Genomic DNA, 12,097 nt, shown 5'->3' with positions numbered 1-12,097 from the left:
ATGCTGTATTAATCGTGAATACTGAAGAAAAACGACAGTAAGAAAATTTAAGCTTTTAAGTTCCGGTTGTATCGTAGATGTAGACTATTAGGAATTTCATGGATACAGGATGAGTAGATCACTTGTTATTATATCTCTATACCTTTTTCTTGCTTTTGATGTTTTTGTTTCAATTGAATATGTTGAGTTCTTGGCTACGTATTCTTCTACACGCTCGTTATCTCATCCCTACAAGGTCCGTAATATTTTCAGCTCTACCACTAATAATGTTGCTTCTATTCTTTCTGGGGAACATTATTGTTTTTTATACCCTTTTATAATACGTTCTTTAACGGTAAAATATTTCAAAATCTCTAAATTTTAAAGAACCGCTTGGATTGACATGAAATTTGGCATACACGCAGCTACTAAGTCAAAGAAACAAAGTGATATATAAACTGGTACCGATGTGTGCATTTGCCCTGGGGGTGACTTTCACCCCCTCTTGGGGGTGAAAAATATATGTCCAAAATAATTCCGGAAATGGATAAACTGACTAATTCTAAGCAACTTTTGTTCTATAGAGTTTTTTCACCACATTAATACTTTTAGAGTTATTTGCGAGTGAACATGTTCATTTTTCAACAAAATAACCACGTTTTTAGACGGTTTCGCAAGTATCTCAAAAAGTAAGTATTTTGTTGAAAAAAACATTCTTAGCAAAAATAGCCTGTAAAAAGGTGAAAAATATGGTGTATGTATTAGGTCTCTATACGTAGTAGAAGCAGAGTTACTAGCTGATGAAAATAGGCTCATATTCGTCAAATTCCAAATTAATACCTATAACGTGAAATAACCAAAAAATTAAGCACTTTTTTGGGGAAAACTTATTACAACTTTCTTAAAGTGTTTTAAAAAAGCTTTATTTGTGTTTTATAAAAAAATTATAGCATCAAAAGTAAACAAGTTACGTTCAAAATAAAGTTGGTCCCTCTTCTTTGGTAAAAAAATCAGGAAACTAACCCCCAATTAGCATCTCAAATGAACTTAATCGTTACCATTTCACAAGTTTATTTACTCGTGTATGTATTGTTTATATGATCTGTAAGTTTCATCGGTTCAAAGTACTTTTTTTGAAAGGGCTGTAGTTAAAAGGGCTTGAACGATTCACTAATCACGAGTGTATGCAAATTTAGAAACACCAAATCTTAACCAATTTTTGTCTTAAGAAAAACAAAAAAAAAATACAAAATATTTAAAAAAGTAAAGTCGACTTTTTTTTATTCTTTGAGATTTTTGTTATCTCCAACAATTTTTAAATTATTTCGAAAAAAACCATTTTTTTCAAAAGTAAAATTTTAAAAAATTTTACTTTAAAAAAATTGGTTTCAAAAATAAGCACTTTGAATCGATGAAACTTACAGATCATTATTATAAAAACAACATAAGTAAAGGAACTTGTGAAGCGGTAACGATTAATTTCATTTAAGTTGCTAATTAGCGGGTCATCTTTACGATTTATTTTGCCAAAACAAAAGGGACCAACTTTATTTTGAGCGTAACTTGCTTACATTAATTTGCTGCTAGAAACTTTCTTTTATAAAAACAGAAATAAAGCTTTTTTTAAACATTTTAAAAGAATTGTAATGCGTTTTCCCCAAAACGTGGTTTGTGCAAAAAAGTTTTTTGATATTTCACGTTGAAATACTCTATTTGGAATTTAGCGAACATGAACCTATTTTTTATCAACTATAACTCTGGTTCTGCCAGATGTAAATACCTCATGCATAGACCATTGTTTTTACTTCTTTACAGGCTATATTTTTACTAAGAACATTTTTTTCGATAAATACTTACTTTTTGGATTATTTGCGAAAAACCTTCCAAAAACGTGGTTGTTTTATTGAAAAATGAACATGTTCACTCGCAAATAACTCGAAAAGTATTGACTTTGTAAAAAAAGATTATAGAACAAAAGTTCCTTAGAATTAATCAGTTTATCTATTTCCGGACTTATTTTGGACATATATTTTTTCACCCCCAAGAGGGGGTGAAACTCACCCCTGGGGCAAAAGCACACATCGGCACAATAGCACTTTTTTTCTTTGACTTGTTAGCTATGCGTTTGCCAAATTTCATGTTAATCCAAGCGGTTCTTTAAAATTTACAGCAAAAACGGTGAAAAAATGTACTATTATTTTATACACTGTACTTGTGAGTAATCAATCTTGATTAAGTAAATTCGCTAGGAAATAAATATGCCCTATAAATATACCCTGGAAATAATAAATTACTTCTAGGATATGTAGTATTTCAAATTTATAAGCCTTTAACAATGAGTCTATAAGTGATATAAATATAACTTCGACATAAATTGATAAATATAAAATAATACAGTATCTAATAAAAAACGATCATATAAATTTAAGCATTATTACGTTTACGCATAAATCGTGCTGTGAATGCTAATGGTTTATATTTTTTTGTTACAGGTACGTGAACTTCAGTTAAATCATCAGTTTAATGAACTATGCAGGTAAGATAAGAAGAGTCACACAACAAGTTTTCCCTTTCCAATTTATTTTCTGAAAAATGAAACTTTTTTTAATGGCATAGATCAGTGGTCGGCAAACTGTTTAGCCAAAGAGCCAAATATGAACATTACTACAATTTAAAAAAAAAATTGGGAGCCAAATCTGCTTGTTCAGCAAACTTTTATTACGCTAAATAAAACTAAAGGGCCTAGTCAGTCGGTTAAGATAGTGAAAAATGCTCCCAGCGATATTCCAAGAATAAAAGGACCACATATTCTACATCAAAAAGTATTCGACCAAAAAAAAATTGTTTAAACCCCTAGTACCATCCATAACCCCCCAAAAAATTAAAATGTGTTTTTTCGTTTTTTGGCGATATCTTCGTTTCTAATCATCGCATCGCAGAAACTTCTATTTTCATTTGTTTTGTAGGGTTTGCTTTCCTACAACACTGTATTTTTTACAACATTTTTGGCGCAATATCCAATTTTTTTTAATGTTGATGTGTAGAACCGAAAAAGAAAAGAACAGCAAACGTGAGCTTTTTTAGCTGATCATAAGAATCAGGAATGTTATTCCAAGCGTTGAAAATGATTATGTCTTCCTTCTCCAGGTCATTCAAAGCAGATCACATCTTGTGTTGTGAATATTTTTTCTTCTCCAATATTTCCAATTCAACACAAAGACATTCGCATTTAGAGCGGTAGACCTCCTTGTTTTTTAAATCCAGAAATTGCATTTCAAAGCCATTAATGTCAATTTCAAAAGGAGAAAATTTCAACTCGGTTGTTGTAGCATTAAGAGGATCTTTGACAAATGTTAAAGTTTGTAAGTTAATTTATCAGAATAATATGTAATGTTTTTCGTACCTTTTTTTTAAAGGAAAATATTATTGCTCTTTTCGTGGATACTTGTGCCAGAGCCGCACTTTGCCGGCCACTGGCATAGACATTAGTCATTCAGCCAGTCACGATGGTTTTACAATAGGGAGTAATGTGTAGCGTGTGTGTTAAGTAAATGTCTTGTTACTAAAGTCAACTTAATTGTCTTTACAAGAAGACGCTTATTGTATTCAAACGTCTGAGGTCCCTCACGTGAAAATACAGGGTGTTTGGTAAAGAATGGGCCATAGCTTAAGCTAAGTTACCTTAGTACAAAAGTTGATATTAACTGAAATACAGTACAAGTGAAAATGCGTTTATTTCGAAAACGGTTCAGTTTAGCGAGATGAATGTAGTATACTAAGATGAACGTAGTATGTCTAAATTTGTAAGCACCGCGGAGTGCTACCATTTAACGGGTGCGTTTAAAGCAATTTTTTTTGCCCCATAACGTTTTTCCACAAGGATATAGGTATAGACATTGCTTCAGCGAAAAATAACCTCCATCCTTCCTCTTTAAAATGAAGTTTAGTAAAAGTCTCTAGGGTGTATAGTTTCCGATATAGGAATTTTCAAATTTCAAAAAGAAGTCAATTACCTTTCAAATGGTCTATTGTATAAGATTTTAAGCTCTTTTTAAGCAAGTTATGCTTTTTCAAGGTTTTATACTTTAATGATTTTTGACATTTTTAATGATTATTTTTTAAATTTCTCATTATTACTTTTTTTTCTTGTACATTTAGGTATATACATTGTGGAATACAAAAAAGCTTATTTTCTTTACTTTAAAATGGTGTGTAGCAAAAAATTCTAGGACTATTTTTAAACAAGATATCCGTAGGATATTCAAGGCTATCCGTAATTTGAGAAAAATTTTAAATTTTTTTCAATTGGAAGAATATAGTTGCGTATTATAACATAATTTTAATTCGAAATAACTTTTCTTAATAACAATTTTCGATACTGTGAACTATAAAGGCACTTTACTCTTGAGCGAAATTCATATTTTTTAACATACCTCGTACACTATTGATAAAATTTTATATCTGATGATTGCATCTTCGGTTTTAGACTATGCAGAGCATTATATAAAGAAATTTGTTTTCCATAAAGTTAATAATAAGAAAGTTTTCCATATGGTTCTAACTTAGTGGGACCTATTGCATGTGTATATGTTACATTTTGAAAAAGCATATCTTGTTTAAAAATAGTCTTAGAATTTTTCATGATACACCATTTTAAAGGAAAGAAAATAAGCTTTCTTTTTTTATTGTACAATGTTTATAACTAAATATACAATAAAAAAAGTTATAACGAGAAAACTAAAAATAATCGAAAAATATATCAAAAATCATTAAAAGTATAAAATATTTGAACAACTATATCTTGCTTAAAAATAGTAACACAGCCTCCTACAATAGACCAGTTTAAAGATAATTGACTTTTCTTCCTATTTACGTATAAAAAGTTACAGAACAATGTTTGAGAAGTAACAAGGAAAATGGGCTAAAATCGCTGTGAGTGGCATACTTTGAAAAATCATATTTTGAAAACTATAAACAATAGAGACTTCTACCAAAAGACATTTTAAAGAGGAAGTATGGAAGTTTTTTTTGTAAAGCAATGCCTATACCTATATCCCCATGGAAAAAAGTTATGGGACAAAAAAGAAAATTGCTATCTTTCGTATTTTTTTCTTGCTTTTCTTTTAAATTTATTTTTGTACAAAAAAAGATTTTTTACTTTAAAATGTGATGTTTCGATAGTAAATTTAACCTGGAACAATTTTCCTGTAGACGTGTTTGTACCAAAAGTGCATAGAACTCACCCCAATTCAGCCTGTGCCTAGGGACTAATTCACCCCTTTCTCAAAAACGCACCCCTTTAAATGGTTGCACTCCGCAGGGTTTTCATATTTAGAGGTCCATTGACTAGTAACAATAAAACCCCGTTAACGTTGTAGTTCCTTTCTAAAATACATAATCAATAGCCTATTATTCGACAATTTCATTGATTAAGTTAATTTGTTCAGTGTCCTAAAAATACAGTTCCAGATAAAAGTTCCCTTCGTATCTATTGAACGATTATACTTATAAAACTGTAAACTCTCGTTTAAAAGGTATTAGGTATGAAAAAAAAGTTGATTAATAGCAAGCTGAAAATTTGTTAATAGCTTAAGGGTGTCTAGTCGGATAAACTTTGATATATGGGAACACTGGAACAGGGGCAGTTTTAATTGTGGAACAGGTTAAAAATTTGGAACGGTCAGACCACGAAAACGGCACATTTATTTTGTCCGACAGAATATACTTAAGCTCTCAGAACAGAGATTAAACTCTCATGCAAAAATCAGACTGCTATTTATCACCTGTCATAATTCCTGTCATTTAACATATTCTACATGTTCCACTCATTAAAACGCCCATTTGGTGATAAATAACAGTCTGATTTTTGCATGAGAGTTTAATCTCTGTTCGGAGATTTTAAGTCTGTTCTGTCGGACAAAATACATATGTGCCGTTTTCGTGGTCTGAGCGTTCCAAATTTTTAACTTGTTCCACAATTAAAACTTCCCCTGTTCCAGTGTTCCCATATATCAAAGTTTGCTTGACTAGACACCCTTAAGCTGTTAACAAATTTTCAGCTTGCTATTAATCAACTTTTTTTCATACGCGGGATCCAGACCTATATTGACAATACCTATTTTTTTCTGTTTAATTTTATGTTTGTGACTTGAGAGTGTAATTTAGTCTTTTTTAATCAATAACTGACAAGAATTCACTTTTCACTATAAAACTGACCACATACAAAGTATTGCATATCTGTAAAATTAATATCAACCCTCTGTTTATGTGCCTGCGTGCATTTACATAAACATGAAAGCCACATCTGTTTAATCGGCTGTACCAAATTATCTTTTTGACTATGTATCAAATTTTTAGCTCATATAGGTCTATCCAAATTTGCAATCCCTCGCCGTGTAACTTAGTCCCTACTATTTGCCATCATCAGTGCATCGCCAACATAGATCGCAGCCTAGAGATTACAAATAAACTTGATATAAAGCGGTGGTGGACAATTGCACAGATGCGATAAATTTAATGTTGAAATTTATAATGAAAATACATAGTCGATGATATAATTCGAATAATACTTTAGATTTCCCATTTTACCGGTTATTATAATCGAATGATAGCTGATTTCAACTTTATATATTAGTGCCAAAGACGCAAAATTTACTATACAGTTCTACGCATTAACATGTCTAACACCATACCTTGTATATTTTTGTTTGTATCTCTTCTTTGTACTCGGCTCTAACACTCAAAGACAAAGTGAAAAACTATGGTGGAACAAAGAAATAGAAGCACTCGTAGAAGAGAAAAAGCAAGCGTATATCAGATGGCTGAGCAGTAAACAACAAAAAGATAGAGATGAATACCTGGAACTCAAAATAATAAGAAGTGCCAGGAAATTAATACCTACCTGGGAGGCAGAAAATGTACAGAAACATGGAAGTTCCTCAGTAAAATAAGAACTAACGAAAGGAAGAGCACAAACATTCAATTAATATCCACACAAAAATGGGAAAAGTACTATGGGGAACTACTGACAGAAAATAGGGACGAATACTTAACTCAATCACCAACAAAGGTTAACATTGAAGGAGAATATATAACAATACAAGTGACAGAAATTAGAAAAGCTATAAAAAAACTGAAAAACGGTATGTCTCCAGGACCAGGGGATATCCCAGCCGAACTAATAAAATGTGGATCACAAAAATTGTTTGAAACCGTCACTTGGTGCATAAATCAATTTATAAATGGTTCTCCCGTACCCGACGAGTGGAAAATTGCTTACATTTCGTCGATCCATAAGAAAGGAGATAAGCTTAAATGTGAAAACTATACAGGGATATCAGTCACTAGTACATTCAGCCGTTTGTATGGACGAATAATTAGAGACCGCATTGAGAAGGAGTACAAAGACCAAGAGGAAGAAGAACAATCCGGTTTTCGAACAGGAAGAAGCTGTGCTGATAATATCTTCTGCCTCAAACAACTAATAGAAAAAAAATTAAGCACAAATCAAGAAACCCACCTCATGTTTATTGACTTGCAGAAGGCGTACGATACAGTCCCTGTAAACAAACTCTGGAACGTGTTACTTCTAAAAGTGCCTATCTTCTAGAGATGTTGGCGACCACATTGACCCATCTTATTCTATTTACGGCAGCTCGAAATAGATCAGTTGACGTTAGACCAGTCCACTTCCTAAGATTGGCCAGCCAGGATATACGTCTACGTCCAGGGCCTCTCCTGCCCTCAATCTTGCCTTGTAGAATCAACTGCAGCAGTCGGTATTTTTCATTACGCATAATGTGGCCGAAGTAAGCCAATTTTCTGTTCTTTACGATGTTAATTATTTCTTTGTCTTTTCCTAGCCTCTGGAGAATAGTTATATTAGTTGTGTGGTGTATATATGAGACCCTCAACATACGTCGGTAGCACCACATTTCAAACGCCTCTAACCGTTTTATGGCATCTTCTGTCAGGCTCCAGCTTTCAACTCCGTATAGGAGGACACTAAAGACGTAACATCTAAGAATTCTTATGCGTATATTGATACTTAAAGACAAGTTGCAGAGAATATTCTTAAGACTGTTAAAAGAGCTTCTGGCTTTTTCAATACGAGTTTTTATTTTGTAGCTATGATCCCAAGTATCCTTAATGTTGCAGCCCAGGTAGCATATTTTCTGTACTCTCTCTAGAGGTGTATTGTTTACTGTAATTTGGGCGTTTATGTTGGTGTTTTTACTAATGATCATTATTTTTGTCTTCTTACAGTTTAGTTTTAGGCCGTATTTGTTACATGCTTCTACAACATTATCCATGATCCTTTGGAGCCCCTGCGCACTATCCGCCAGCAATACTGTATCGTCTGCATATCTAATATTATTTATAAGTTGTCCATTTACTGCAATACCATCTTCTGATTCGTCCAAGGCCTCTCTAAAGATGTTTTCAGAGTATATGTTAAATAATGTTGGTGACAGTATGCAACCCTGTCTGACTCCTTTTTCAACCGTGAAGATTTCGGACAGTTCATTTTCGAATCGAACTGTTGCTTTTTGTTGGAGATATAACGTGTTACGACAGACGAATATTAGTGTCACCTTAATAAAAGCCTTAAGAAATTTGTATGAAGGGTCAACATCACAAATAAAAACTGGAAACAGATTATCGCAAAGCTTCCTGGTTAATAAAGGTCTACGTCAGGGGTGTTGTGGAAACATTGAAAGAGTGGAAACGAAAATGCAGAGGCATGGGCGTAGACCTTGGAGAGATTTGCTTATATACATTGCAGTTTGCTGATGACCAGGTTGTTATAGCAAACGATAAAGATGATCTAGAGTACATGGCAAGGAAATTACAAGAAGAATATAGAAAGAAATTAATACAGAAAAAACAAAATACCTGCCAATAGGTACCGAACTATCGAACATCACATTAGAAAATAATGAAATCATCATGCCCTGCGACCATTACACATACCTAGGAATCGTTTTTGACACAACGGGGAAAGATGATGAAGACATTGCGTTTTGTTTTTTTTTTCGTTTTTGTTGTGACTAGCTTAGTGACGATAGCCCACGCAAAAAATATATATGATCACTTATTTTAAAAATATATATCTGAAACTTCTAAACGTCAAATTTTCAATAAGTGGGAAATATTTTCTATCGAGACTTCAGTGCAGTTATCTCGTCCCCAGTCTACTACACTACTATTGGGCGCACGCGCTTTGGAAACCTCCACAAGGGGTTGAAGACTAAAATAGCATGTGAATCGCCGAAGATTCATTTGAAGGGTGGATAGAGACAGATGTTTGTGTTGGCGCTGGTTTTCCACCACGATTACGTGTAAACAAACCATTTTTACAGACTGAAAATACAAAAAAGTTCGCGTTACAGTGTAAACAGTGTTAAATAAAACAAAGTAAGACTTACGCATGCATGTGATTTTAGTTGTTATGCCGCGGTGACGAAATTATTGTAGTAGAACACCCCCTGCGCTGTTTATAGTGACTTGGTAGAAAAGTTCGGTGGAAACTACCCTTATGAATATATGAGAGCAGGGGTGTTTGTTGGAAAATTTGAACGTTGTTGATTGTGCACCGGTTCTCAAGCAGATAATAAGTTACTGATGAATGGGATCCACTTTAACCAAATCTAGTCGTGTAAGTTTGATCCATTACTTTATTAGTAAACAAACCATACCCACTTTAGTGTAGAATTGGTAGTACATATTACAATTTTTATTCGAAAGCTTCAACATTTTAATATGGGTAAAGTAAAAGCATTTTTTACACTTAATTGGCACACTTTTCTTTTAGGAGTGTTTTTAGTTGTCACTCTACCAACGAATATAGAATCTTACCCTATTCGTTGACGCTACTAATTAATATTTTATTGACAGGTGTTAATAATGACAGATGTCATTTTATGTTAATAATGATAATAATGAACTAAATACTTAATTTTTTTTCTTTTTGACAAACATACTTAGCGTGTGAGGAAATGGATAGTACTTACCTGGGTGTAAAATTAGATGAAAAGGGAAATGAGGAACGGCTAATAAAAGCATGAATAGCAAAAATTAAAATCTATAAAACAGTTATCAGGCCTACAGCTACATAATATTATGCATGTGAAACATGGGTGCTTAAAATCTATAGGTTTTCTTAATTTCTGCTCAATCGTTGCTTAACCTCAGATATTCTGATATTTTTCTCTTTTTGATAGTTTTAAGAATATCAAAAATAGACCTTTTAGAAAGATAGGAGAGAAAAATACAAATAGCAATATATGAAATTGTGAAAATATTATGGTCAATGGAGGAATAATAAAGAACTTGAAGAACTATATTAACGAACCAAAAATAACAAGACTTATAATATTAAGACTTAAATAATAAGATACAAAAAAGTCATATTGAGAATGGGAAAGAAAAAGCATTGGACAGAAATTAACGCAAGGAAGTGGTTAAGAAATGTATAGAAGAACTATAAGAAATAATCAATGTATATATAAATAAATGTTAATAGTAATTGTAATGAAACACTAAACGTTTCACCCCCAGGCTGTTAAGCTTTATAAATAAGTAAATAAATATAACTGGTTAGATAAGTAAAAAATACAAAAAAAAAACTAAACAAGCTAAAGACGAAAACAGAGCATATAAAGTTAGATAAATTCGTCAACTGAGAAAAATATGTGTTCAATAAAAGATTCCTTTATTTAAAGCTTATACTCAACTTATACTGTGATCGTTGTTATCTGCTTATACTTTAGTTTAAAGCTTATCATATACAATTTTATATGCATTGGTAATCTATTAAAGTCTTTGTCCCATTAAAGTAGGAAACTGGATGTAACCTGTCCCCTCCACCTTGGGGCACTAATAGTAGGGGAGGAAAGTATGCTAAATCTGCAGTCACTCGAGCGCTTTGGGGACCTATTGGGCTGTGAAGAGTAGGTTCTAAAACCAAAAAAAGTTTTCCAAAAAGTAAAGTTTTCCATTTTAGTGGGGACTTTCCATTTTTAATTTAATTTTCCATTTCCAACAATCGTTTTTTCCGATTATAGCGTCATTTATCCATAATTCGAAAAAACGTTTCAAATAATAGTTACTTATTTTTACGTAAGGAATCCGAATCTGCAATAAAAAAATGGGGGCTCCTATTTAAAATTTTAAACTAACCCCCCACCCCACCTCCGTGGGGGGTCGTGTTTGGTGCGATTCGATAGATTTTTCAAACATATTGAATAAGGGTACTTTTCAGTTTTTCGATGTGATGTTTAATTCGCCAAATATCGCGGGATTCGTATTTAAAATTTTAAATTTACCCCGCACCCCTCGCCATCATTCGATAGATTTTTAAAAAATATTGAGCACGTATATTTTAGTTTTAAGATCTATTGTTCATTTCGCGAAAAATTTGCTTTTTTCTTGTGAAACTTTGTGACTCACCCATTTCCTTACGCGTCGCCCAAATCGTCTGATTTTTGAAATATACACTGTTTTGCATGTACTTAACTTACCTTATCTTAATCTGACGATTTCGAGTTTTTCTAAGCATAGATTTTTTTTTCGTTTCCCCCCCTTAACGAACCCTGTGTTTAGAGCCAATATATGGTAATCTGACGCGCTCGAGTTACTGCAAAAATCACCGCTTGGGCTCCCTTACCATAAGTTATTTTTTTACATCGCATATCCGCACAAATAGCGTCATAAGTAAAAAAGGTAAGCATCGAGAAAACTACGTTTAAAATTAGTGGTATAACTTTTCCATGTTTAATTCAAAAACTATTAAAATTAGAACAATAACTATTTTTGACGCTCTACCGAATAGCGTATTACTTAAGTTTACTAAAAATATTTTTTCTACAACCTTGTTAAAAATGCAATTTTTAGCACTCCATTCCATACGAGCGTTAAAAATGCTACTTTAAGGCACTAGTGCTTTAAAAATTTTAAGCACTGATAGAAGCAAATTTTATAGAGATTTTAGATGGATAAATGCCTTGCTTGCGATATGTGACAGTACATCGCTGATTTAGGTTACTCATATAATAATGCTGGTGTCATCGGTGATGACCGATCATATTACCCGTATGCACGCTAATGGTGAATATAA

The 12,097-nt window shown here is 32.7% G+C and overlaps 1 protein-coding gene across 3 annotated transcripts in view; it reads left to right on the top strand.

Moving 5' to 3' along the window:
* The first annotated feature begins 9,286 nt into the window (after positions 1-9,286).
* Positions 9,287-12,097, top strand: part of LOC126880604 (uncharacterized) — a 605,043-nt gene continuing 602,232 nt past the window's right edge. For 2 of the 3 annotated variants that reach the window (XM_050644584.1, XM_050644590.1), the window contains exon 1: positions 9,287-9,637. In XM_050644584.1, coding sequence (XP_050500541.1) covers positions 9,608-9,637 — 30 coding nt within the window. In that variant the 5' untranslated portion in view covers positions 9,287-9,607. The remainder of the gene's footprint in view (positions 9,638-12,097) is intronic. The other variant, XM_050644586.1, reaches the window with a different exon arrangement.

Source organism: Diabrotica virgifera, chromosome 2 (assembly GCF_917563875.1).
Source record: "Diabrotica virgifera virgifera chromosome 2, PGI_DIABVI_V3a".
NCBI classification, from domain to species: Eukaryota; Metazoa; Arthropoda; class Insecta; order Coleoptera; family Chrysomelidae; genus Diabrotica; species Diabrotica virgifera.
This window is presented reverse-complemented; position numbering and strand designations above follow the sequence as displayed.